This window comes from Argiope bruennichi, chromosome 3 (genome assembly GCF_947563725.1).
Source record: "Argiope bruennichi chromosome 3, qqArgBrue1.1, whole genome shotgun sequence".
In the NCBI taxonomy this organism is placed as follows: domain Eukaryota; kingdom Metazoa; phylum Arthropoda; class Arachnida; order Araneae; family Araneidae; genus Argiope; species Argiope bruennichi.
The window spans coordinates 2584456-2610351 of NC_079153.1; the positions used below are offsets into that span (position 1 = coordinate 2584456).

At 32.9% G+C, this 25896-nt stretch overlaps 3 protein-coding genes across 3 annotated transcripts in view; 1 reads left to right on the plus strand and 2 right to left on the minus strand.

Annotated features, from left to right (window-relative positions):
• Positions 1–25896, plus strand: part of LOC129962602 (protein aurora borealis-like) — a 102083-nt gene that overhangs the window by 17389 nt on the left and 58798 nt on the right. The gene's annotated exons all lie outside the window — the stretch shown is intronic.
• LOC129964211 (uncharacterized protein K02A2.6-like) lies at positions 17444–18373 on the minus strand. The gene has a single exon (XM_056078931.1). It carries the CDS (start codon positions 18371–18373, stop codon positions 17444–17446), a length of 930 nt encoding a protein of 309 aa, XP_055934906.1.
• LOC129964215 (uncharacterized protein K02A2.6-like) lies at positions 18416–19835 on the minus strand. Its single transcript, XM_056078937.1, has 2 exons — positions 19568–19835; positions 18416–19329 (listed from the first exon to the last, which is right to left on the minus strand). The coding sequence occupies exons 1-2, from the start codon at positions 19833–19835 to the stop codon at positions 18416–18418; spliced, it is 1182 nt and encodes a 393-aa protein (XP_055934912.1).

A 25896-nucleotide genomic window follows, 5' to 3' on the forward strand; every position in this document is an offset into this window, starting at 1 on the left:
ATATAAATAGACTACTACTATAGCATCATTTTAACATTAAATTAGGCTTTATTGGAAAAAAAAAAGGCAAAAACGAAAACAATTATAAAATAGCAATCATAAGAGCAACAGATATTAGTGTCACGTGTTAATTTCTAGAGTAGATAGAAGACAGTCGCGAAGAAAAAAAAAGAAAGAAAAGAAAAGAAAACAAGGTTGGGAAAGAGCGTATGTAAGTTCGAATTAGTTTTTATCACACAACTCTGCAACTTACTTTATTTCATACACACAAATTCATATCCAAATAATCATAATAAAAGATTATTTTTCGCACAGGTCCTCGTGCCTTGAGACCTACCTAGGAGGTCTCAGAATCTATTTGGTTGTATATCGCAATACTAAACCGATGGCAAATTTTCTATACTGTAGTTTTGCTCCCAAAAAGTTTTCTTCCTTTACTTTTTCTTTTTTATAAAAAAGTAGAAAGAAAACCAGAGAATAAAAAAAGTTAAATAAAACACGACATGAGGGAATAATAACCAATGGAAACAAAGAGAAAAATCCTATTGATAAACAGTTTCTAAAGTAATGGTTTTTAGAAAGTTTCTAAGATATGAAAAATTATAAAATATTATTAAATCAATATCTTTTTAATTAAACTCATAAAAAGAATAGTTTTCAGTCTCTTATTTATCCAATGAGAGAGCCAAAGTTTTAGTAGAATTGACACACTAACAGTCCATTTCAGGGATTCGTAGTGGGTTTTTTGAAAATTAGTATTAGAGTTATCAATATTGAGAGGATTCAGTTTTTTTTTTTTTTTCAAAGTATCATTATCACTCAAATCAGATGCCTCCGTTTCCAGTGCTGTAAAAGCCCTTAAATGAGTGAGAATAATATTGCAACACTTTATAAATCAATGGTAAATTCTAATTGTAGTAAATAATAATCCAATATTTAAATAAAAATTCTTGTATTACATTTTGCTTAAATCCTCCCAAAATTGAAATATAGCGGTAATTCGTACAAATTCGTAATGCAAGTGGAGAGCGATCGTTTACTTTTCTAAAAGAATTCAAGAATTTCATGCGAAACAGCATAAGAAACTACAAACCATAAAAAAAAAATTAAGCAATATTTTATGAGACTAACGTATGAAATAATTCCTGTTAAATTATGAAAAAAATCACAGACAAGTTTCCCCATTTAAAAGCACACACACACACACAAATAACTATTGTGTGTGGCCATCTCTAAAATTTAATTTAATTTTTTTTTTTTTTAGCATTGTATTTCCGATCAATACTCTTCAGAAATATTTGTTTTATTTTGCTTTACTTTTGTTTATCAGAAAATATATTAATGAATTTAAAATGTTCTATGCTATACTTCTGCTTAAATATGTTAAAACTCATTTTTTTTTTTTTTTTTTTTTTTTTTTTTTTACATTTTCTATTGCATAATATAATTCTATCATATTTATTTTAAGAAAAGGACATTTTATAAGAAGAAAAGAGTGGAAGAATCGTTTTTAATTATTTGCTTTGCACTATACTAAATAATATTTTATAAGAATTATTTTAAATGAGCCGCCTTTTTCGACCCGTTGGTCCGTCAGTATTTTTGGTCTCTAAAATTTTCAATTAAATATTTTATGCATCTTGGTCTAATGATTTCTAATTTAATGAATATTTTTAAGCTTCAAATTTTGATAGATAGATAGTCCATGCTACTTTATATGCCTTACGCCGTTTTGTTCATTTTACTGTGCATTCCCCTTATTTCCTGAAATTTGAAGCGGAAATGACTAAACTTCAACTAATATAACATTTTCTTGACTAAGCCGAAAGTCTTTTTTTAAAAACATGACAGAAAGCAGAATTTCTCAAAATGGCAGTCTTGTGTGTGCTGTAGATAATCTTTTTACAATGTACGCAACATCTCGAAGGATTGTTAAAGAAAAATTTCAGTGATTCATCATAAAATTTACTTTTATTTTCAAAAGGATTGAATTCATAAACATAATAATTTTTAGTTCTATATTTTAACAATGTAACCAACCTAATTATAAACTTGAAAATGATGTAAAATAATGTAAAAATTGGCATTTTTCGTTATAAATAAAGCGAGAAAAAGAATCATGTTTTTGACTGTATTACTATTAGAATACACCATTATGTCTTTGGGACAAAGGAAATAGAAACTATTTATTCCAGCTCGAAATTCGGAAGAATAAAATTTACTGTAGTACATAAAAACATTCGGTAGTTTATGAATTCAAATGTCTTTATATCTGAATATTTTTTGTAATTTTAAAAATAAAAAAATTTATTATATATTTATTATGAATAACTTTTTGAAATTTTCAACTATTTAATTCAAATTCGAATTCTTGTTCACTGTTATTTTCCTCCCAATTAGATAGATACAAAAAGTTAAAAATATCACTGACACTTTATTCATTCCTATTAATACAATAAAAAAAAACTATAAACATATGTCTTGGTTATGAATGGACTCTATTTGATTTACAAATGAGGAAGAATAAACGAAAATCAAAAATTTTGAAAATCAAACGTAGATTAGAATGTAATGCTCTCTTGGTAAATTTGTTTTGTGAATGAGTTAATTTGTTTATGTCTAATGAATTTTTAATGAATTTGAACCAAGGTTTTGATAGCATGGATGCTTCAGTAATTGTGTATGAATAGTTTTGTATCTTTAGTTTCCACCATGTTCCTAAATTCTCACGCTGAAAAATTGACATTCGTATGACCACCAGTTTTTTCCTACATTGTGCAGAATGCAAAATATATAAGGATTATAAATGCTTACTTAAAAAATAAAAAATAAAGTCTTTACAACACTTATTCCATCACAGTTTTGATGAAATGATCCCCCCTTTAATAAATACATTCATCTTATTATTACAGATCAAATAGCAAATATTTCCTTAAACGTTTTTCATTGTATATCTCTTCAAAAAATGTGTAAACATTTTTAAAGGACTTAATCGTGTCTCCTGCAACACATTTGGATTGAAATCCAATGTTGTTGGTATGATTTATAAACAGGGAATCGTACCTTTTGTCTGCTATGTTTCTAGAATTTGGGGTAATGCTTTGAAAAAAAAGATCATCTACCGTAATCTATGTAGGATTCAAACAAGAATTCTCAAAATGATACGTGGCTACAGAACTGTAAGTTACGAAGCCTGCTTTATCATTGCGCTGATTACCCCATAGAGCTGATATATAAATGGAGGGAGCTAGTCGTATGTTTCTTATCGAAACAAGTGTACCCAAAATGAGTCACGTGACTTAGGGAGAATCTGAGAGTAAGAATACCTTTTTTTGGCGCCATATCGCAAATCTTGGCGTACTCAAAATATGCCGAGCAATCTTTTGCTTCCCTACATTGGGTCCGGACGATTTTCATTTCCAGAAAAGTTTATTTATTTATTCTTTTCTTGTTTTGAGATTATCATTCTACTAAGCAAACTGAATTTGAAAATAATTTTTCTTTTTCATATCATCAATAGCTGAGTTTGTTCACTTAAATCATGTTTAGTTTTTTAATTTTTTTTGCATTAGTTAAAAGTGATTATTTTTCTTCTTTAAGTAAACATTTTATTTTTTTATTTAGCTAAAAGCATATTTTAATTTTACATTACATGTTCAAATATTTCTATCATTATCTCAAACAGATAAAAAATCTTTTATAAAAACAGATTATAAAAGTGGCCTAAGTCTTTTTTTTTCCTGAATATTTAAAAAAATATATTCGTATTTATAATTATTTTTCTTTTTAAAAATTACATTTTTATCCCAGAATTAGGAGAATAAATATTTATTTCTGCATAAAAAATGAAAAAGACATTAATTAAAACTATTAAATTATTTTGAAAGAAAAACAGCCCACCATCGTACCCAGGTCTCACGAACGCTACGTCAGTGCCCTAATTCATACTATTCGAGCTCTCGCTCACGGTAACACATTATTAGTATATTGAAAGTTTCAAGGTTGGTTATTGAGCCTTAATACTTTTTATGAATGAACATTCTAAATGTATACTACCATTATACAAAATCTCATCCCGAACTCAATTTTAAACCTCGTGCCTTCCCCTTGTTAGTATCAGATTTAAATAATTCGCTCCTGGTTTATAATTTTGCCGGTAACTTTGCTTAAACAAAAGTAAATCATTTTTGGAATTTTAAATGTGTTAGTTTTAATACAAAATAATAAAAAAATTCGAAATTTCTACGAAAACGGTGATTTTAGGATATGTACATACAGCAATTTATTAATAAATATTGACATTCAGACAAAATTTGTATCGATAAAGATAGCATTTTTTTTCTTTAATAGTTTCTTATCTTTAGAATATTCACTAGTTTCTTTTTAGATTTTAATTAAAATTTATAAATACATGCAATCATTACTACAACATTTAAGAAATTTTACTATATAACATTTTCAATAAAGCATACGTTTTAGTTTCACTATTTCATTCACAATGATGATTTAATATCGTTCACGGTATATAATACGATTCGAATATTTATGGTTAAAAAAATAACAACATAGTGGAAATAATAAGAAAATTTATTTGCATTAAAATAAATACACAATTATTAATTCTTTAATAATGTTTATATATACACTTGTACTGGCGAGAAAAAAAATCATACCAAGCTTGCAGTCAAGCGCGTGCAACGCATTCGAGATTAAAATAAAGCGATCAGCAAAATATAATGCAGTTATATCAGTTTAAATGAAGGCTTAATAACAAGTTAACTAAATTAAATACAATGACTAAACCGAACCATGAAATATTATTCAGTTATAACATCAAAATCACTGAGTGATCCAAGTTACGAAATTTTAAACTGACTTAAAATTGATATAAATAATATGTTTATTGTACATAGCTGTGAAATGATACAAGACAATCCTTGGAAGATTTTTCGTTTCATCCATTTGCACAGCAAGAGTTAACCATGGCTTAAATAAGCTTTAAAATGTAAAGGTTAAAAACAAGAAATAATCTGCCATTAAATATAATGGGGAATGAAAAATGCGGTTAGAGCGAATGCAAATTCTCTCCCGAAGTCACGTGATTTTATCTTGTCCTACACCAAAATAGGGTTGCAGTCCCTCTATCACTATTTCAACTCTATGGTTTCCACCAATTGACTTTTTCGTCCTGAAAAATATAGATTTCAAAGATAATGTTGTAAATATTACCGAAGATTCCAAAGTGTTTTTTTTTTTTTTCTAATCTTTCACATCCTGCTGTTCTTATCGAAATTATCGACTATGATGACAATGTTCTTAGCAATTTTCCTGTAGTGTCTTTTACTGATGGCAGTAAACTCAACCACCATGTTGGACTTGCTATTGTTGTGCTTCAAGACGCCGCCGAAATGGAACACTTTATGTTTAGAATTCCTGATGAGTATAGTGTGTTCCAAGCAGAATTGCTGTGCCTCAGTAACTCGCTCAAATGGATCGTGAACCACCGTACTGTGTCATCCAGGTTTCTTATTGGTACTGATTCTCTTTCATCCTTATTTTTGCTTAGTAATATTTTTTCCTGCAACAAAATTGCAGTGAATTTTCAAATCACTCTTTACGAGCTTAATGCTAGAGGAATTAATGTCTGTTTTTCCCATGTCCGAAGTCATTTTGGCATTTTAGGGAATGAAAGAGCCGATTGACTTGCAAAGCAAGCTACGAAGCTAAACATCATTGATCCGGTAAGCATCCCTAAATCTCACATTCGCAATGAGAATCACAAAAAGACCATTCTCTTATGAAATGAGCTGTACCAGAATTCATCAACTGCCTCTTTAACTATATTATTTTCCCCCACAATTTCTCAAAGGTTAAATAACAAGCATTTCTTCAGTGATTTTCACTTAAAAAAATTTCTCACTGTTCACGGTAATTTCAATTACTATCTCAAGAAATTTGGATTATCGGACACTAATCTGTTTCTTGCAGCGTGGTGGAGTTCAAAATGTCGAACACTTAATTTTTGACTACTCCAGACTTACTGAAGGGAAAAGAGATTTTATTAAGGATCTCGATGCCTGTAATATTAAGTTTCCACCTCCACTTCATGTTTTGGTCGACCGCAAAATGTCTTTTTTCTCATTCTGTAAATTTATTGCCTTTGCTGCTTCAGTTTTTAATTAATCTTTCTTTTTTTTTTCCCTGTTGGTTTTTATCTTTATTTTATCTGTTTTTGTAGTTGTTTCTACTTATGTAAGCCTTGTGCTGTTCTTTGTGGGGCACAAGGATTGCCTTATTACTAGTAAAAAAATACGTCAAGCAAGAAAACTGCTTGAAATGATGTTTGTAAGCCTCTCGGACGCAAAATCATTCTGTTCCCTTCTACTCTCAGCTTTGAAGAATATTTAGGCTTATAAAATTTTAAGTCATTTTATTATTCTTTTAATCGTATTTTCCGTTCGTTTTTATATGCTTTATTCTTTCCAAGAATAATTATCTCTTTAAAAAATTCCCATAATGCACACGATGTTTTTATTTTAATTCCGGTCTCTTCAATAACAAATAAATATTTTGGCGTTCACACGAAGCACGCAACATTTGTCATTCTGCTGTTATCCTGGAATTTTTCTAATACTAGCAACGTTGAGACAACGTTATCGGGACAGTGGCAAGAATTGCCATGACAGAACAAGTATTTGCCATGATCCCATCGGTGCCATGTGATCTTCCTGAGGTAGGCTTGATCTTCTATAATCTGGGGGACCATTTCCGCCCAAAACATTAAGAAGTTGCAAGTTTTTCAAAATAAACATCTAATGAAGATTGTTAATGCCCCCTGGTACGTCAGAAGGAAAATACTTATGATGACCTCCAAATTGAATCTGTTTCGGAATTTATCAAAAGGACATCAATTAAGTTATTCGAAAAATTACCCCAGATTCATAACGAGTTACTTCAGATGCCAGCATATGATCCGGCTGTGCCCAGCTCTAGGATAAGATCTAGGGCTGCAATCGATAATTTCTACGTAAATTTCCCGACGGTAAAAAGACTGAGAATTCACTATATTATCAATATGGTGGATTAAAATTTAAAAATTATTTCTGTTTTTGCCTCAGATAGCTACGATGAGCTACAGGCATCACAGTTCTGGAATTTTTCGAAAATAACTAATCAAAATAATTAAATCAGTCCCCATAGTAAAAGGTACGTGCAACGTAATTTCATTAAAGTTCTATTTCTCCCATAAATAATCAAACTATTATTTTATATTAATAATCATATCATAAAAGTTCTAATCTAACAATTCTACCAAATTTCATGACGTTAGAGCTTTATTGCGCTCGTCCAAACTAGTTTCAATTAAATTTAACTTTTCCCTAAACTTACGAATTATAATAACTGTTCCAAATTATGATGTGGAGATGCTCGTGACTACTTTGTGAATCCGAAACATCATGACGTTGCCGTTGCGTCTATTGCGCAGCAGTAGGAGGCCACGTTTAAACGCGACTTAATGCATCATTTTTTTTTTTTTTTTTTTTTTTTGCAGGATTACATGCATGGCTTAAAGATGAAATGAGTCAAACCCTTTTTAAACAAATATTTCTAAAAAGGCAAAAAAAAAAAAAAGTCGCACTTTGTTGCAATTTTTATATTCTTCGAAATCGAAACTGAATGCAACAGCTGAGAATTGAAACGAACTTCGTAAATCATTGTAAAACAATGAATCGATCAAACATCATAAAACTGCGGTTAAATGTCCAAGTAAGGGAAGATATTGTTTCAGCGAAAACATCAAACGAAATGATTTGTAGCCTTGTAATGCGTAACAAATGTTTTTCCACATCCATGGATAATTGAAAACAACCATGCCTATTCATTTGCAGTAGTGTTACTTGTTATTTAAGGCTATATTAGTGAAATGAATAAGTCATCAGTTAAGGATCATGAAATATCCACATCACACGCAGAATAGTGGAATATATTTGCATTGCGGCATTTCATTTCTTAAATTTATTTTGAATGAATTAACAGCGTAATAAAATTATTTACTTTCTATATTTTTGACTCGACGGAAATTGCTAAGTAGAGAAATTTTAATCAAGCAATTCGTTCAGTTATTAAATTATCACTAAAAACCAAAACAAATATTTTCAAGATTTTTCTTCACATCTGATTCTTCTTTAGAATTCTATATGCTCTCATAAGAAGGTTATTAATCATCCCTCTGGATTGCCCCTCTGAATAAATATCTTGTTTTGAAATAATTGAATTTGGGAATACAATTCGATTATCCACGATTGTACCAAAATGTTCTTAAAAATATTCCATTCAAAAATAAAATTGTTGCTTTGCTACAAAGACAAAACAAATGTCAGATTAGAAAGAAATAAAGTCAACAAATCTGTAAGTGTTGAAACTGATTGTTTATTGAATCGTGGTTGTATGCGTAAGCCACTACAATAAATAAATAAAAATAAAATGTTCGATAGAATTTTCAATATGGAAATGAATCCTTTTACACCCATTTTGTGGACCATTTTGTTTACACTACTCCACTCCCCGCATAATCAAAAGTTTACTGCAGGTCACCGCAAGAAACCTACTATAGGTGTGTAACATAATTTTGCAGATGCTTGGCTGAAAGGAAATTAAATTTAGATTATATCTTCAATTTATTTTCCCACTAGAGGGTATAATTTGTATACGAAGTGAAACAAGGATGCGCGTCTGTCGACATCACAACACAAAAGTTAAATGAGACAGGTTTTTCCGTAGGTGATTTTTGCAAAGCGATTCTTTTAGAGATTTCTTTGCTACGTAACGATTTAGGAAAGCAGGTGTTTAAAAAAATGTCGTGGAAATGAAGCATTTTTATCCCTTCTTTCGGAGTATGGAAAGTCAAAACTCAGCAACAATTTTTTAGAGTGCGATGATATGCGTCTATATCTTATATTTTTATGTGTTAGAAATAATTAAATTAAAAAGTGGAATTTGGATCAGAAAATACAAGACAATTTTGGAATAAATTTAATATAAAAAGGTAATTTATTAATTAAGATTTAAATTAAGAAATATCATTGCGCGTGTGTGTGTAATTTCACTCCAACATGGCAAGGTCTGTGCACGAGAACGGGGTTGAAACTTGTTCCATCGCACCAAAACACAAAAGTAAAAATGACAAATTTTCCCCTTTAATGATTTTATTGAGATTCTGATAGAGATTTCTTTGAGACTTAGGAAAGAAAATCTTTGAAAGAATGCCGCAGGCATTAAGGATTTTCAATCCTTTGCTCAATGCGTGAGATTTCCCGATTCAACAAATTTTTAGAGCGAGTGTTAGCAGTAAAATAAATAATAGGGGTTTGCAGAAAATTGCAGCAGATGTTGTTGGAATTGAAAAAATAATCATTTGGGAGCAATGTCATACAAAATGGTGTTGGAAATTATATCAATAATATGCACCACCTTTGATTATAATATGTTAAATTTTGCAAATGTTATAAGTATTCATAAATGATTTAAATAACCAATAGCCTGTTAAATGACAATTAACATAGAAATGCATCGTCTATGCAATACATTTAATTCCTTGCAACAATGATGAAACTAGGAAAGAAGGATTATTTTTTTTAATGAAAATGTTTTTCCACTATTCAGTTTTCCTTTCTTTCTATAAAAGAAGGTATAAAAAAATGCGTTTTTAAAAAGATAGAACATTCATTTAAACTTTTTTAAAAACAAAAAGGCATTAATGAATTTGTAGGTCAGTTTATCCGACCGCAACGAAATAAACAAATACCTTTTACAGATTTGTGTTAAAATAAATGAAGAAAAACAAACAAAAACTTCAGAATTTTATTTCAATAAAAGATATCAGTTGCGATTATTTTATTACAATTTTTTGGAAATGAATTGCGCATGTAAGTAAATAAAATTTCTCAGAAATCATTTTGCACAAAGAGATACATATTTTTAAAGTAATGCACCTATAGCTTAGTTGAAGTTAAAATTTTGCTTCTGTTCTACCTTTGTGATAAAAAATGTAGTATTCTACTATATTTAAATCGAATAACTTCAAATGCGAAATGAGGGTTTGTTTTTAATAAAATAATTGATAGTAGAAACCTTTAACATCTTTATATCGTCTTTGTTTCATAAAAATGAGAAGTTTCTCCTCTCAGCATTGTTTCACACACACTCCCATATAAGGATATCACTTATATTCTGTGGTCAAAAACAGTTTTTACTGATTATATTCATGTGTTTACCGAGTGAGATTTAAAAAAAAATACTCATAAATTATCAAAAAAAAAAATCACAATCGCATCATTATTTTTTGTTATAATTTATGCTTTTTAGTGACAACTTCGGACGCTTTTGTACTATGAAGAAACTCATTTCAATTACTTTTATATCAATTATATTTTTCTCTCATTTCCACAATATTTACAAAAAATGACTTGTTGTTCTAATCTAATGAGATGCAAAAAAATTCAATTTAATATTTTATCTGGACAGAGCCTGAACGCAATATTAATATGAAATAAAAGGAGATTTGAATCTCTAGTCCAAAACATAGTAGCTTGATAAATGTTTCAAGCTTAGTTCGTTCTGCCACTATTATTTTGAAAAAATATTGTTAATGAAGTACAACTTGAGCATGCTCAGAAAAAAATATGTTAAATATCTTCTTAGATATAAATGCAGTAATGAAAATTAAATTTATCTTCAAATTTAAATTCCATCACAAAATCTGTATTAATAACTAGATCTAGACTAATAAGCTCACGGTGACATTTTTTTCTGTCCAAAATAGACGTGAAATAGTTATAATTGCGTTGAATATTTTGAATTTCGGACGTTTCTCGTCCATTTTCCCCGTATAACCTGTTAAGCTTCTTAACTAACTTGGTATAGGATAGAGAACTGAGAATGTGGATCAATAGGGCTGTCATTTTGATCGCATAGTAAAATTCGGTTCTCTTTCATTTTGCACTAAAATAGACAAAAGAGAGACAATCTATCCATTAATGGATTGGGTCGAATATTTTATGTAAATCTAGAGTTTTAGTGGAAAAATCGCATATCAAATTTCATCCGTTCATATTATTGTATTTTTGATTGATTGTGTCCAGAACTAACGGAAAGATTTCCTTTGAAACAAATTTCATACCAAGTTGAATATAAATCTAAAATTTAACCGCTGGATTTCATTTTTGATCTGCTTCTGAGCGATGATGCTATGAAGACAAGCATCATTCCAAAATCAGCAGGAGTCATCTCCGCACACTTTCTTAGGAAGGCGCTTTAGATGTGCTTTTTGTCAACCGATTAAAGCCAACATTTTACAAACTACAATTGCAATCACAAAATCACATGTCAACTTTCATTTATTTAAATCATTGCACTTTTATGTCATCACATTTACTATCACTTTGGATCATTACGCTAGGAAAAATGATAGACCGATATGTACTCCATGGCTTGTTGTTGTGCTTTAAAATTTCATTACCGTATCCAGACGTTAAATCTGTGCGCCGAATTTTATCCACCTGGTTCTTTTCGTTTTGAAGTTAAAGTGTTAGCTTATATTCGAGAAGCTGCGCAGACAGACTTCCTCAGAATGGATGTTGCTCGAAATTGGATAGAAATCTACACATTTGGTGTAAAAACAATATGCCAAATTTCGTCGGTTTAGATCAAAGCGTTATTTTAGCTATCTTTATCACGGACCAACATATAGATACTTTTTAAAAATGTGTTTTCCAAACTCAAGCAGTTCTAAAAGGTGGATAATCTTTAAAATCTCGAGTTCGATTTTTTTTACTATTATAATATTTCCTTTATACTTTGTATAGGAGAAAATAAAAAATAAAAAAATGGCTTCCTCAAGACTAGAAGAGATCTAAAACATGTCAATTCATCAACACTTAGAAGACGGGATTTGACGATTTCAATATCTATCTTTAGTACATAAAAAGAGACATTTTTCATCAATGGCCAGACTTAGAAATTTTTGAGACTGTGAAACACGTACGGACATTTATAGATACTATTGGTTTTGGAAATTAAAAAACAAAAAGGTTCATTTTAAATATAAAGTAATCTTGAAATAATCTTTACCAACAAAAATTTTGTAAAAATAAGGGCATTTATAGAAGTAATAATAAAGAATAGAGTGCTGGGTGCCTTCAGTAGCCTTCTGGTTCTCCCAATAATTTACTTACACTCATTTTATAATATCAACTAACTTTTATTTAATTATTGAATCATTACATTTTTGGTACGTTGATAGCGTTCATTGCTTCAAACAACCAAGCAATATACTGGAAGCTACGAAAAAAAAACCCACAAGAAAAGTATTAATATTTAAAATAAATTTGGTACGTAAAAAACAAAATGTTTGCAGTTGCGCACTGAATATTTTGCATTACTTTTAAGAGTTATAGAAGCACGACTTTAAAAAAATGAAGTTTAATTAAGATTATTTGACATTGTTTAAACACGAGTTTAAACCAAATAATGGCACATTATTAATTGCTCTAATATGTGTTGAAAAAAACGACAAAAGAATGTAAATTTAAGCAATTAACAATCAAATGAATAATGACTGTACATGCTTTTACTCTAAAAGTAAGCAAAGTTGCCATTTTGTGGAACTTGCGACTAAATCCATCTGGGAAATTAAAAAAAAAAAGAGACAGAAACCATTGATCTACTTACTAAACGAATCCTAAGTTAAATATAATTATGAAACGTAAATTATTATATACTTATCATAGCAGATAAAAAAAACTGTAACATTTATAAGCTATAAAATATCAAAATAATATTTGATTTAGTTATTTAGCACACATAATCAAATTATCACACAATCACATAATTTAACAGATATTAAAGACAAAAATAAAATCTTTTTTAATGAGTATCACAGTATATCGTATCTTGAGAAGTTACTAAAATGTCTTAAGTAATTCATGAGTATTTAATAAACACCATGCAAGAAATTTAATCCTGAAATGAAATTACTTAAAATGTCAGAAATAAATAAATAAACTCAAATATTCTTCGATTCTAATTCCTTTTGACTGCCAAAAAATGAAGTAAAGTTCTCAGTAAAAAAAAAAAAAAAAAAAAAAAAAAAAAAAAAAAAAAAAAAATTATCTGAGATGAAAAGATATTTTTTAACGAAAGAAAGACAATCGGCTTAAAGACTTGAATTAGCCTTGAAATGAGTTTGATTTAAATTTCAACAATGAAAACAAATGCTGCAAATCATTTTTACAAATAACTGGCTAAACTCATGGAAAAATTGCACAATTTTGATTATATCCCTAAAACGAATAACTTTTGGAATTTTAAAAAGGTTTAGTTAATTAAATTTCTCAGATGGCTTAATTTTTTATTATTTAGAGAATTTAAAAAATCGTTTCTAGAGGGACAATCCTAAAAGTAAACTAAAGCACATTTTATGACAAAATCAATAACTTTCAATCAAATGGTTTGCCCTACAATGCATAACAGGCTTTAAATAAGCACGGCTCTTTCATTTGAAAGGCATCGTATTTACTAGAGAAACCCAAAAAATTTTTAAAAAAAAATTATAAAATTGTTTCAAAAGTTCTAAATGAAATTTTGCTGAATACTTTCAGAAAATTTGATACATTAATAATACATTACAACCACTTCATTAGATCACTTAACAAAGCCTTAAATAAGAAATTCCAACAGAAGAATGTAAAATAAATACAATTTTCTCGTTGTTAAAAAGACTCAAGGAAGAATGCGTGCTGCCGTAGCTGGCGTTCTGGCATATAGGTAGCGCATCTTCCCTGTGATTTGGGCAGACCGAGTTCGAACATGATTGTACCTCTTCTGTGTTCTATCTGTGAGGTGTGTGAATGTCCCCCCCCCCTAAAAAGAAGTTGTGCAAGCAAATGTGAAGCATAAATAGCTAAGACGTACTCTTGGGCATAGATGGCGTTACTGAAAACAAGAGACGCTCTCTCGGCTTAGAATCGTTGACTTTGTCAGCGGGCTTATATATGGAAAGTGCCATAAGAAACAACAATAACAATCATTTCCGTTTGCCATAATATTTGGTTTTTAGAAATTGCTTATATAAATTTGAATCAATGAGGATACTATTTTTAACTATCTCATCTTCGGAAGATATGCTGGTTTCAAAGGAAACATTAAGGCTTAACAGGTTCATTTAAAACAGCGGAAGCAAAAAAACTCGGGGTGCAAAAAAAAAAAAAAAAAAAAAAAAAAAGAATTGTTTTCTAAGGAACAGAAATATATTCAATGACATTCATAACATAATCCTCAGCGAGTACAATGCAGTTCCTGCGTGTTATGAAATCTGTTTTGATTCTCATTCAAGAAAACTAAGGCATAATATTGCAAAAGCTATTCAAAATAGAACAATGAATGTTTGAATTAATTCTTTGGTAATAATAAAACACACCGATTTTGAATTATATCAATTTACTATGAACTAGAGTTTTAAATAAAATAACATTTTCATAATATACTATTCCAGAAAACGCACTTAACAATATGTAATTGATTAATGTGCGTTCTTGCATCTAAGAATAAAAATATATTCGGTTCAATATTAGGATTATCACCTTGCCACGATCACATTTTCGCATTATCCTTTTAAAATAACTAAGTAATATTAAATATATTAAAATAAAAATTTATCCAACCAAGTAAAATTCAAGAAAAGTCTATTTTAAGAATATATGCATAGAGAAAAAAAAGAACTGAATTTGTCAAGAAAGACCATATGATACCATTGTCATCTTTTCCTGATCCCCTCCCCCTCCCATATCATGAGACACTATGTTAGGTTATCGATATGTTATCTTCTCATTTCTAAAAAGAGATGAGAAAGCATATACAGGGTGTCCCATAAATATTGAGACAAACTTTAAGGGGAGGTAGGGGATATCACAAGGATTCAGATTTGCATAGCAACCCGTCGTCCGAAACACCTTCATTCGGCGCTAGGCGGCGTTGTTCACAGTAGCATATAAGGAAGCAGACCTGCAGAAGGACTACATTTCGGTCCGGTTCTAGCGCTCGCTGAGTGAAGACGAGTTGCTCCTGATCTCCGTAGATACGGACCTCCCCTGAGCTTTCCGGTACACGCAAGCTGCCTGACCCGTCCTTATTAGGATTAGTGTTGGAAGGGCAGAGTACGATGAATATCGAGAACGCTGAGTTCCCGCTGATGGATACCTCTCCCAGTCACCAAGCCTCCTCGGACATACAGGCCAAGACCTTTCCACCCACCCAACACTTCATCGACGCCAACTCCATTTGTGAGGAGCTAAGAAAATGCACTACAGCCATCAAAACATTGAAAAACAATATCCAGATTGTGCAGACCATGACATCTGACACTAAGGAACCGGAGCTGACATCGCTTAAGCAGATAAACAAGACCTACCAGCAGCGGTTGGAGGATCTGCAAAAAAGGGTGAGTGATATTGGAACTTGTCCTTTAGTTAATTGCAGGCATCATACCCCCCAAAATTAGTCTAACTTAAGTAAAACCAAAAGACTCAGAACTGAATCTGTTAAAGATAAAAGTGATAAAAATCCTACAACTGCAAATAAAAATTCAAAATCAAATGAAAATCAAAAAACCAAAAAATATGATAATGAGGAGTTTAAATTTCCACCCAAAAGATTAACCGCTAAGATTAATGCTAAAACTCAGGATACTGATAATGACTCAATCTTAAGTGAAAACACTTACCAAAACCGGGAGAACCTCGAAATAGACGAGGGAAAAGATGAAACTAAAATATCAACACCCAGCCCCCCCCCCGATAATGCTTAAAAGAAATGAGAAATTCATCGATGACCTAAAACTGATTAACGATAACTGCTTCCCAGTAGAGAGCAAACTAGGAGGTCCATACATAAAAATTTTCGTGAATAATGATGATGAGCATCGTAAATTAACCAAATTCCTCAAAGAAAATAATCTTGACTACTTTATCATAACACCTAGATCCAGCCGCCCCATTAAAATTGTTATCAGAGGTCTCCCCAACAATCTTCCAACTCAAACAATTAAAGAAGCTCTAGAAAATAAATGTAATCTTAAAATCGAAAAAGTAGCCCAACTAACTCGCTTCAGAACTAAAGAACCACTTCCCCTCTTCCAAATCACACAGCCTAATATTGACATCAACAAAAGTATTTGGAATCTAAATTCCCTACTTTACCTAAGAATAAAAGTAGAAAAATTTGTTAGAAAAACAGGCAGCATCCAATGCTTCAACTGCAATTATTGGCACCACAGTGCAGCGTCCTGCCACATGAGACCGAGATGCATAAAGTGCGGTGGTGAACACCACAAAGATCAGTGCACTACGCCACCAGAGAAACCTCCTCTGCATAAATTGCAGAAAAGAACATTTTGCTTCCTGCCGTGGGTGTGAGAAATTCCCCAAGCCCCAAAAAATCCCTAAAACATTCATAAAAAATAGCTACGTAATTTCGTATGCAAAAATAACAAATAACGAACCATTTCAAGCAGAATTACCCCTGCCAGAAAAAATGACTGCTGAAGATAAAGCAAACAATGCTCAAGCTCAAGTATATTTCCCCAAAGATAACGTCTCTGAACTCGAAGATATAAAATATGTAATCAACGAATTTAGAAAACTTTTTAATGGATGTGACATACGCAGCATTGCTAGGAAACTCAGAAGTGTTGACAATTATCTTGATAAACTGGAAATACTAATCAAGTTCTTGCCCATTTTCAGCAACGTTAACAATGTGTAATTTTTGCGGTTTGCTTCAACCTTCATTTTACATGTAGAAATCGTCATCCCTAAGCAACACCACCTCCAATTTAAAACAACACTTATGATGTACTGTTTATTAATAAGGTCAGTTCCTATCACCCCAATGTCAATAACTACTAGATTTGCGGATGGTGGGGCATGCGGCCCCAATGAGCCGCAATCCCTCTCAACAACTCAGTCATTTGAGCTGCGATCGCCCGCAGAGGAGTAAGGAACGTTTTACGAACACGGAGCCGGCAGATATGCACCTGATTTATGGATTGGCAGAAGGGACTGCAAGAGCGGCTGAAAGGTTGTATCGGGAAAGGTACCCACTGTCATGTATGCCAGGCAGACCGAGAGACGATACAATTCGTTTTACATACATGCAAATAATATATATTAGTATTAAGATGCACAGGCACGAACGAGCATAACAACAACTACACCGAACAAGTACAAAACTAAAAACTACGGAACACAAAAAGGTAAGAAAGCAGGCGCGCGTCACACAGCCTGGAAGGTTCTTTTATAATCTGGCTGTTGCCAGATACATAACAGTTCCTTTCTCTAATCTGGCTGTTGCCAGATACATAACAGTTCCTCCCCGACAAAATATAGAGTCACAGGACCAGTCTCTCTGGAGGTCTCCTGATTCGGTTTGAGCGTCGGAGTGGCACATCAGTTTTCGGCTTTCCGGAAGCGTCTGGTACAGGGCTAGGTGGCATATCATCAATTGGAGTGGCAGATACAGGTACATCCTTAGGTTCAGGGACAACTTCAGGTACAGGTGCAGGCGGTTCCGATTCAGCAACATCATCGGATACTGGCTCATCTGGAAAATTCAATTCTTTATCGTAAATTGGAATTTCAGTATCAGCTTGGAATAATTCAATCGACTTCCCACATTTCCTTATTTGATCTACGTGTCTCTTCCAAATTTCATTTCCAACTTGTATGCTATAACTCAAAGTTCCATCTCGGTTTATAATTGTTCCAATTTTCCATTTGTTAGGTCCGGAATAATTTCTTACGGCTACTTTCTCCTCTTCCTGAAACTCACGCAAGATAGATTCTGTGTTAAGTCTCGAACTCTGTTTCTGAACAACTTTGTCTCTCAAATTTGGTTTAAAAAGATCAAGCCTAGTGCGAATACATCTCTTCAAAAACAAGGCACTCGGAGTTTCTCCCGTGAGTGAATGTGGAGTTATTCTATACTGTAATAAAAATCTTTGTAATTTCACATTTAGATCTCCAGAATCACCTCTACTCGATTTCAACGAAGCTTTGAACAACTGCACTATTCTTTCTGCCTGTCCGTTCGAAGCAGGATGGTACGGTGCTGAAGTTATATGTTTAATATTATTCAGTTTCAAAAAATGTCGAAATTCGTAACTAGTAAAACTTGCGCCGTTATCATTAACCAAAGTTAAGGGAATTCCATAATGAGCAAAAAGAATACGAAGATGATGAATTGTAAAACTAGCTGTAATATTTTTCATCGGAATGACTTCTATCCACTTCGAATATGCATCAGAGACTACAAAAAACATTTTCCCCATAAAAGGACCAGCGTAGTCAACGTGTATTCTTTGCTAAGGTCCATTTGGCCATTCCCACGGATGTCGATTTATCCTTGCTGGTTCGTTCCTCGTTGCGATACAAGCTGAACAGTTCTGAACAAAATTGGCTATACTGGCATCAATACCTTGCCAATAGCAGTAGCTTCTAGCTATGGCCTTCATTTTGACAATTCCAGGATGTCCAACATGAAGTTCTTCCAAAACTTGATTCTGGTACTTTTCAGGAATGCATACTCTATGACCATACATTATGCAACCATTTTGCAACGAAAATTCAGATTCTCTACCTTTCCAAGGCACAGGTAATTCAGTTCCAGATTTTAAACTTTCATACAGTTCGAACAATTTCCTATCAGTTTTAGTAGCTCTAGCTATGTCGGTTGCTGTAACAGGCATTAATTCAACTTGCGAAATATTTGTCACGTCTGCTTCAGTCAAGTACTCACAGTCCTTGTCAACTGTTAGTGGTAACCGTGAAAGTGCATCGGCATTGCCATGATTCTTTGTATTTCGATACTTGATTGTATAACTGAATGCTTGGAGAAAAAGTGCATAATGAACCATTCGTGTTGCTGATAGACATGGTAAACTACGATTAGGTGCGAAAATTGATACTAGGGGTTTATGATCGGTTACGAGATCAAAATGTCGACCAAATAAATATTGATAAAATCTCTTTACTCCCCATACGATACTCAATGCTTCCTTGTCTATCTGTGAATAATTACGTTCCGTTTTAGTCAATGACCTTGATGCAAACATGGCTGGTTTTTCCGAACCATCTGGCATAATGTGACTTAAAACTGCTCCTATTCCAACTGGTGATGCATCCGTTTGTAATACAAGAGGTAACTTAGGATCATAATGGCATAAAATTCGGTCTGAAGCAATTTCTTGTTTCAATGCCTTGAAAGCTTTTTCACATTCTGCAGTTCACAAAAATTTAGTACCTTTCTGCAGTAATTTATTGAAAGGAGCGACACGAGTAGATAAGTTGGGAATAAATTTTCCGTAGTAATTGACTAAACCCAAAAAACTCTTCAAATCAGATACAGTTTTTGGAACTGGTACCTTCGTAATTGCATCGATTTTTTCTTGTGTTTTGTGGAGGCCAAATTTATCAATTGTATGACCACAATAATTCAGATTTCTTAAAAAATTCACTTTTCCGCTTATTTACTCTGAGACCATATTCTTCTAGTCTCTGTAATACTAATTCTAACCTTTCAAAATGCTCTTGATCATTTCTCCCCGTTACGGTAATATCGTCTAAAAATACGTGTACCCCCGCGATGCCTGATAAAACTTGTTCAATGGCTCTCTGCCACACTGCCGGAGCTAAGGCTATACCGTAGTTCATTCTCTTGTAACGGAACAAACCCTTGTGAGTATTGATCGTCAATAGATGTCGGTCTCGCTCATCAACTAACATTTGAAGGTATGCCTCAGATAAGTAGCCGTAAGAAATTATTCCGGACCTAACAAATGGAAAATTGGAACAATTATAAACCGAGATGGAACTTTGAGTTATAGCATACAAGTTGGAAATGAAATTTGGAAGAGACACGTAGATCAAATAAGGAAATGTGGGAAGTCGATTGAATTTGCACCACTGCTTGGCCAGCTGATGTTATCATAGAATTATCGAAATTCCTAAGCAATAATTTGGTAGGATTAATGGCTACATCCGGACAAAGTTTCTTAAATTCATTCACATTCATACAACTGATAGCAGCTCCAGTATCTAATTCAAATAAACATTTATTCCCTTCAACAAAAAATTTCTAATCCCTTGCATGTTGTGGTGATTTAACGCTATTAACTGGTACAGTTTCAGAACAAGATTCTATTTGTTTAACTGTTTCGTTACGTTTTGAGCGGCAGACTTCTCCCAAATGCCCGTTCTTTAAGCAATTCCTACACTGAGTGTTCTTGTGCTTACATTCGTGAGCTAAATGTTGAGTACTATCACATCTGTAACATTTCTGAGATTTATCAAACTTCTTTGTAGGTTCAGATTTCTTAAATTTAGAAAAATCTTTTTTGATAGTTTTATCTTGCCAACTATGCAATTTTTTTATCGATATCATTTGATTCCGAATTTCACACACATCTCTCTGAGCCGATTCCATTGCGAATGCCATGCTCTTAGCTTTTTCGTATGTTAACTTATCCTCTGCTAACAGCTTTTTCTGTATATTTTCGTTTTTGAGACCCATCACCAATTTATCACGAAGCATCGTACTTAAATTGTTCCCAAAGTTACAGTGTATCGACAGTTTTTGTAATTCGGCACAATAATTTGCAATGGACTCACCTTCAAATTGCTTCCTCTTGTAGAACCGAAACCGTTCTGTCATCTCCAGTGGTTTAGGATTCAAATGTTCCGAAAGTAATTTTACGATATCTTGATAAGTCAATTCAGAAGGAATGTTGGGAGTGGCCAGATTCTTTAACAATTTATACGTTGTTGCTCCCATAAGGCTTAAAATAGCAGGGACTTTAATTTTATCTTCGATCCCATTAACAACGAAGTAAGATTCTAAACGTTCCACATAACTGGACCAGTCTTCCACAGACGCATCATAAGATTCAAAACTAATATTCGAAGATCCCATCCTCGTCGCCAACTCTTTTGTCATGTATGCCAGGTAGACCGAGAGACGATACAATTCGTTTTACATACATGCAAAGAATATTTATTAGTATTAAGATGCACAGGCACGAACGAGCATAACAACTACACCGAACAAGTACAAAACTAAGAACTACGGAACACAAAAAGGTAAGAAAGCAGGCGCGCGTCACACAGCCTGGAAGGTTCTTTTATAATCTGGCTGTTGCCAGATACATAACAGTTCCTTTCTCTAATCTGGCTGTTGCCAGATACATAACACCCACAGAGAGATGCACCGGACCACCGGATGTTCAGTAATTTGTGTGAATATGGGTCGTTACGAGGTAGTAGAAATAGTGAGGGCAGGTCACGAGTGACTTTAACTCCCAGGATGGAAGAAAATGTGTTGGATACCGTTAGAAAAAATCCGAGTGCCAGCGTACGAGCCGTCGCTACTGCCGTTGGAGGATCTCGGAATAGTGTTTATTGTGTTTTGCAGCTTGAAGGCTTACACCCATACCATCTGCAAAGCGTACAGTTACTGTTCCCCGCAGATTACCCACCTCGTGAACGTTTTGCACGGTGGTATCTCGATAAATGTTGCCAAGATGCGAATTTACCATCCTACGTTTAAATGATGGATGAAGCGCATGATGTTACGCATAGGTAAATGATGGGATGTTCAACTAACACAATGCGCATTTATGGGCTAGCGATCGCAGCTTAAATGACCGAGGGATTATATGCTACTGTGAACAACGCCACCTAGCGCCGAATGAAGGCGTTTTGGACCACGGGTTGCTATGCAAATCTGAATCCTTGTGATGCCCCTACCTCCCCTTAAAGTTTGTCCCAGTATTTATGGGACACCCTATATACAGGCATATATCGTAAACAAAATAACTTTCCCTATTTGGCGGCATCTGCAGCTAAAACGAATGAACGAAATGAAATCACATTTCATACACCGACTGTGGGAGGCATGGGAAAAAGGAATACTACTAAATGAAAAATGAATTAGTACTAAAAGTTGCTGATAGGGGAAACACTGGCGCTGTGGCAATACGGTTATGAATGAATTTATGAAACTTATAGAAAATAATATTTTATTCATCAAATATTAAGGTTCCCTGGACGTCGGGGAACATTTTTAGTATGCTGACCTTCCCTGTGTACAACATATTGCATACGGTGTATAACGTTCTCCACTGCTGCATGTAAGCTGTCAGTTTCGATGTTCATAACAGCCCGGCTTATGTTCTGTTTTAAGACATGCAGGTTCGCTTAAGAGCAGTCTCGGCAATACACTATCTAGTATAGAACAGTTTTACCAGTAAAGCATGCTGAGGTAAGGTAGGGCCCATATTAAATACTCATCAACAATTCAATCACGAACTACAATAAAGAACACATCAATAGTCAATAACTGCTAACAGGTCGTTTATTCTTTCCTTTTTACAAGGAATGCATGGCGCTGCTGTCACGCACGCACTAGGACATTACGTAATCCATCTCGGTATGCAATTTCCTATATTTCTCCTATCGGCAACTTTTGGTACTAATTTTTTTTCTGCGGAATTCATTTTCCCAGGCTTTCCACAGTCTGTATATGAAATGCAGTTTGATTTCGTTCATTCGTTTTAGCTGCAGATGCCGCCAAACAGGGAAAGTTAGTTTATGGCCACCTTGTAGATACCTCTCTCCCTCCCTTTGAAACATAACTATTTAAAAAGGACCTCAATGAGTTTCGCAAGTAGGGTCATCAGAACCCAGAAAATATTTCTTATTTTGTTTTGAGAAACCTGACACTAGTTGATTCCCTGCTTGTATCTTACATTTGGATTCAGAAAATTAATATATTACATTTGAGTTCTGTATGCTATCTGCAGAACTCAATTAGAAATTTTTAAAATCAAGAGAATAAAAGTTATTTTCAGATGTTTATTCTCCCGAATGCTGTTAATTTTGTGACCCCTAATAATTGAGCCAAAATAATTTTTCTGCTTGTCTTGTCCTTGGTATGGTATAGATGATGACGATAAAGCCACAAAGGGAGAAAAGTCCATTTGTTTCAGCCCTTTTCAAATAAAAAAAAAAATTACGAAAATTGATCCGAAAATAAAAGAATTCCGAATTTCTTTCATTCCTGAAGAGTGAAATTCCAACGAAGAAATGGTAATTTCTTTTGACGGAGAAGTGATTCACCTCTTTGGTTCCCAGGAGCGGATAAAAAATAAGGGGCTTCAGAAGTAAAGTACGAAGAGTGCGTTAGGTGCTTCATGTTGAAAAGAAGTCTTTGCATTGTTTACTATCATTCATACTTTACTTTATTTCAATATTTAATATTAAATGTTTTCTTTCAGCTTTGTACCTTATAAAATATTATGTAGAAAATAAATGTTGTTTATTGAATAGGTACATGCATAGAAATTTTACTTGAAAATGCCAATTACTTTTTTTTTATGCAATGAATCATTAACATTTTTCGACATAATTTATATTGATTTACTTAAGGCAAAATAAAATGGATGCTCATAATCAGCAAATAATAACTAAGATTACTATTATAAATTGGTTAGTAGTTACTGATTGAAAGACTGTAATAATACTGAGTAAAAGTATTCAAAATTGCATTCTTTTTGAGCATAATAATTTACAGATCGAAATAGAAGTACAGACTTGTAATGCTTTGTGAGGGAACCCATTCATTCTACGGCAAGAACGGTCAAAAGGCTTCATTCCCCCTTGTGACTGTTAGATAATAATTCAGGGACACCTAACGGCAAAGTTAGCAAGATAAAAATCTTTTACCACTTCCGGGTGGTAAAAAAGAACAAATTCTTTAGATTCGTCTCAGACTTGATTGAAATCCTTTTATTTTTCAAGAGCTTTTGAGTACAAAAAAAAAAAAAAAAAAAAAATCTATTCCTTAATTTTCCCCCTTTAAATAAAAGTGATCCATTCCTTAAATTTGCACTCCCTAGCAATTACGTCCAGAGCAAGTGCCTTGTCTGCCCCCCCCCCCCCGTTTACGCCACTGCTTTTCTACCCTAATTTTTGAAGCGAAGGAAAAATTCAAAACAAATTTGTTGAAATGAAGGGCGTGCGATGCGTGGGATGCAGAGTGATAACAATAAAAAATAATCTCGATTCTTCTACTTCTGTGCATTACTCGAACATCCGATTCCGGATATCTTTTATTTTTTTTTTCCATCACATAAATGATACCTTAATACAATCAATAAAGATATTTCAGGACTGCCATGGCAATCATTCTTAGAAAAGGCGCCGATTGCGCGCCTCGCCTTCTGATAGCAACCTGACATCGATGGTCGATAAAAGGCTCGCGTATCAGGGCATGAATTCGGCTGCTCTACGTTTTATCAGCGATTATTCAAACATCAGAGTGACTAATCATTGCTGCATTCAGAGAAACCATAACTAGTGACTGCAAATGTACCTAAAGAGGTGACTGGATGACATCATTATCAGACGCATCGCAATAAAACAGGCAAAATACACTTAATGCATTCATTAAATTAGAATATTCATTCCCAGATTATTGCCTTTAGCGATTCGCTTGTCCGCCCAAATGACTGACTTTTTTAGTTGTTAAATGATTCACATAGAATGCATTTTTTTTAAAAAAAATGTCTGTTATGCGATACGAACGAAAAACACAAATTCAATTAAATCAATTGATTGCAAATTAAAAGTCCATAAATGGCGAAATAAAAGTAAAGTGAAAATCCTACTTAGAATAAAAACATACGATTGAATATTTTGACGGATGAATTAGAATTTCATAGTAACATTAAAAGACATTACTTAGATAGAATAACAAATCGAATTAAAAAATATTATTCAAATGAAGAGAAAAAAATGTATGAAGACTGTATTAATATCAACAAAAAGGAAATTTTCTTTCAGTCTTAAAGTAATACGAAGACCATTTTTGTAAGATAATAGTTTTGGAAGCTGTGAACAGCCATTTCTGTAGGCAAGTCACAGCGATTACCCATCTGCCGATAGGTAAGTTTATTTTCGCACACGATTAAACTTTCCCTTTGAAGTCTATTTCCTTATTCCTTTTATATTTCTTCCCTCTGACAGAATAGACTTTTTGGTGACATGAAGAACACTCTTCAAGACGTTTCTAATAACAATTTGATGCTCTGCTAATTAGCTAAGCGAAACACTACATTCAATACAGTTGTGAATACGTTGAATGAAGGAAGCTAAAATGTATATGATCATTTGTTTACATTTGATTGTTGCCATTCGAAAATACGTAATAAGAGCGATTTTTTATGCCACGAACGTTACCATTTTATACATAACAATTATTTTATTTAAGGATCACTGCTTAAATTCCACTAAAATGAGCTACAATTTAAAAATAATAAAATGATTTTTTTCTTTCAACTGATTATTTCAACATTTCTATCTTTCTTATAATATTTGATCCATTTTGGGACTAATGACGCTGGATATGAAAATTCACTGCGTATTCGTTTATTTGTTAAATGCCTTTTAACGATCGAGCTCGGAAGGCAGCTAGTTAAAAGTTATTTACCCAATATTGATTTAAACGGTTAAAATATATTTATGAATTTGCATCCATTTCTTCCGCCTCCCTGAACAAACAGCCCTGCAGTCTAGAAATATAAAGCATTAGAAAAATAATGGGAATTTTTCTTTATGTCATTCTAACAAGTTTTTACAATATGGTATGTTTTCGTTGGGCCATATTTGAAAACGCTGTCTTCGTTTTGCATTGATGAGATCAAGCTCCCTTTATAAAATACTTCCTCACATTGAAATTGTAATGACCACATTTAAAATATTATTGATTTACCACGTTGAATTTTTGAGT

Excerpts from the sequence above, each read along its gene's own strand:
- LOC129964211 (XM_056078931.1), bottom strand. The coding sequence starts at position 18,373 with ATGTTTTTTGTAGTCTCTGATGCATATTCGAAGTGGATAGAAGTCATT.
- LOC129964215 (XM_056078937.1), bottom strand. The coding sequence starts at position 19,835 with ATGTTAGTTGATGAGCGAGACCGACATCTATTGACGATCAATACTCAC. Across the intron at positions 19,330-19,567 it reads CAGAGTAAATAAGCGGAAAA|AATGTGAAAAAGCTTTCAAG; the intron begins GTGAATTTTTTA and ends TGTGAACTGCAG.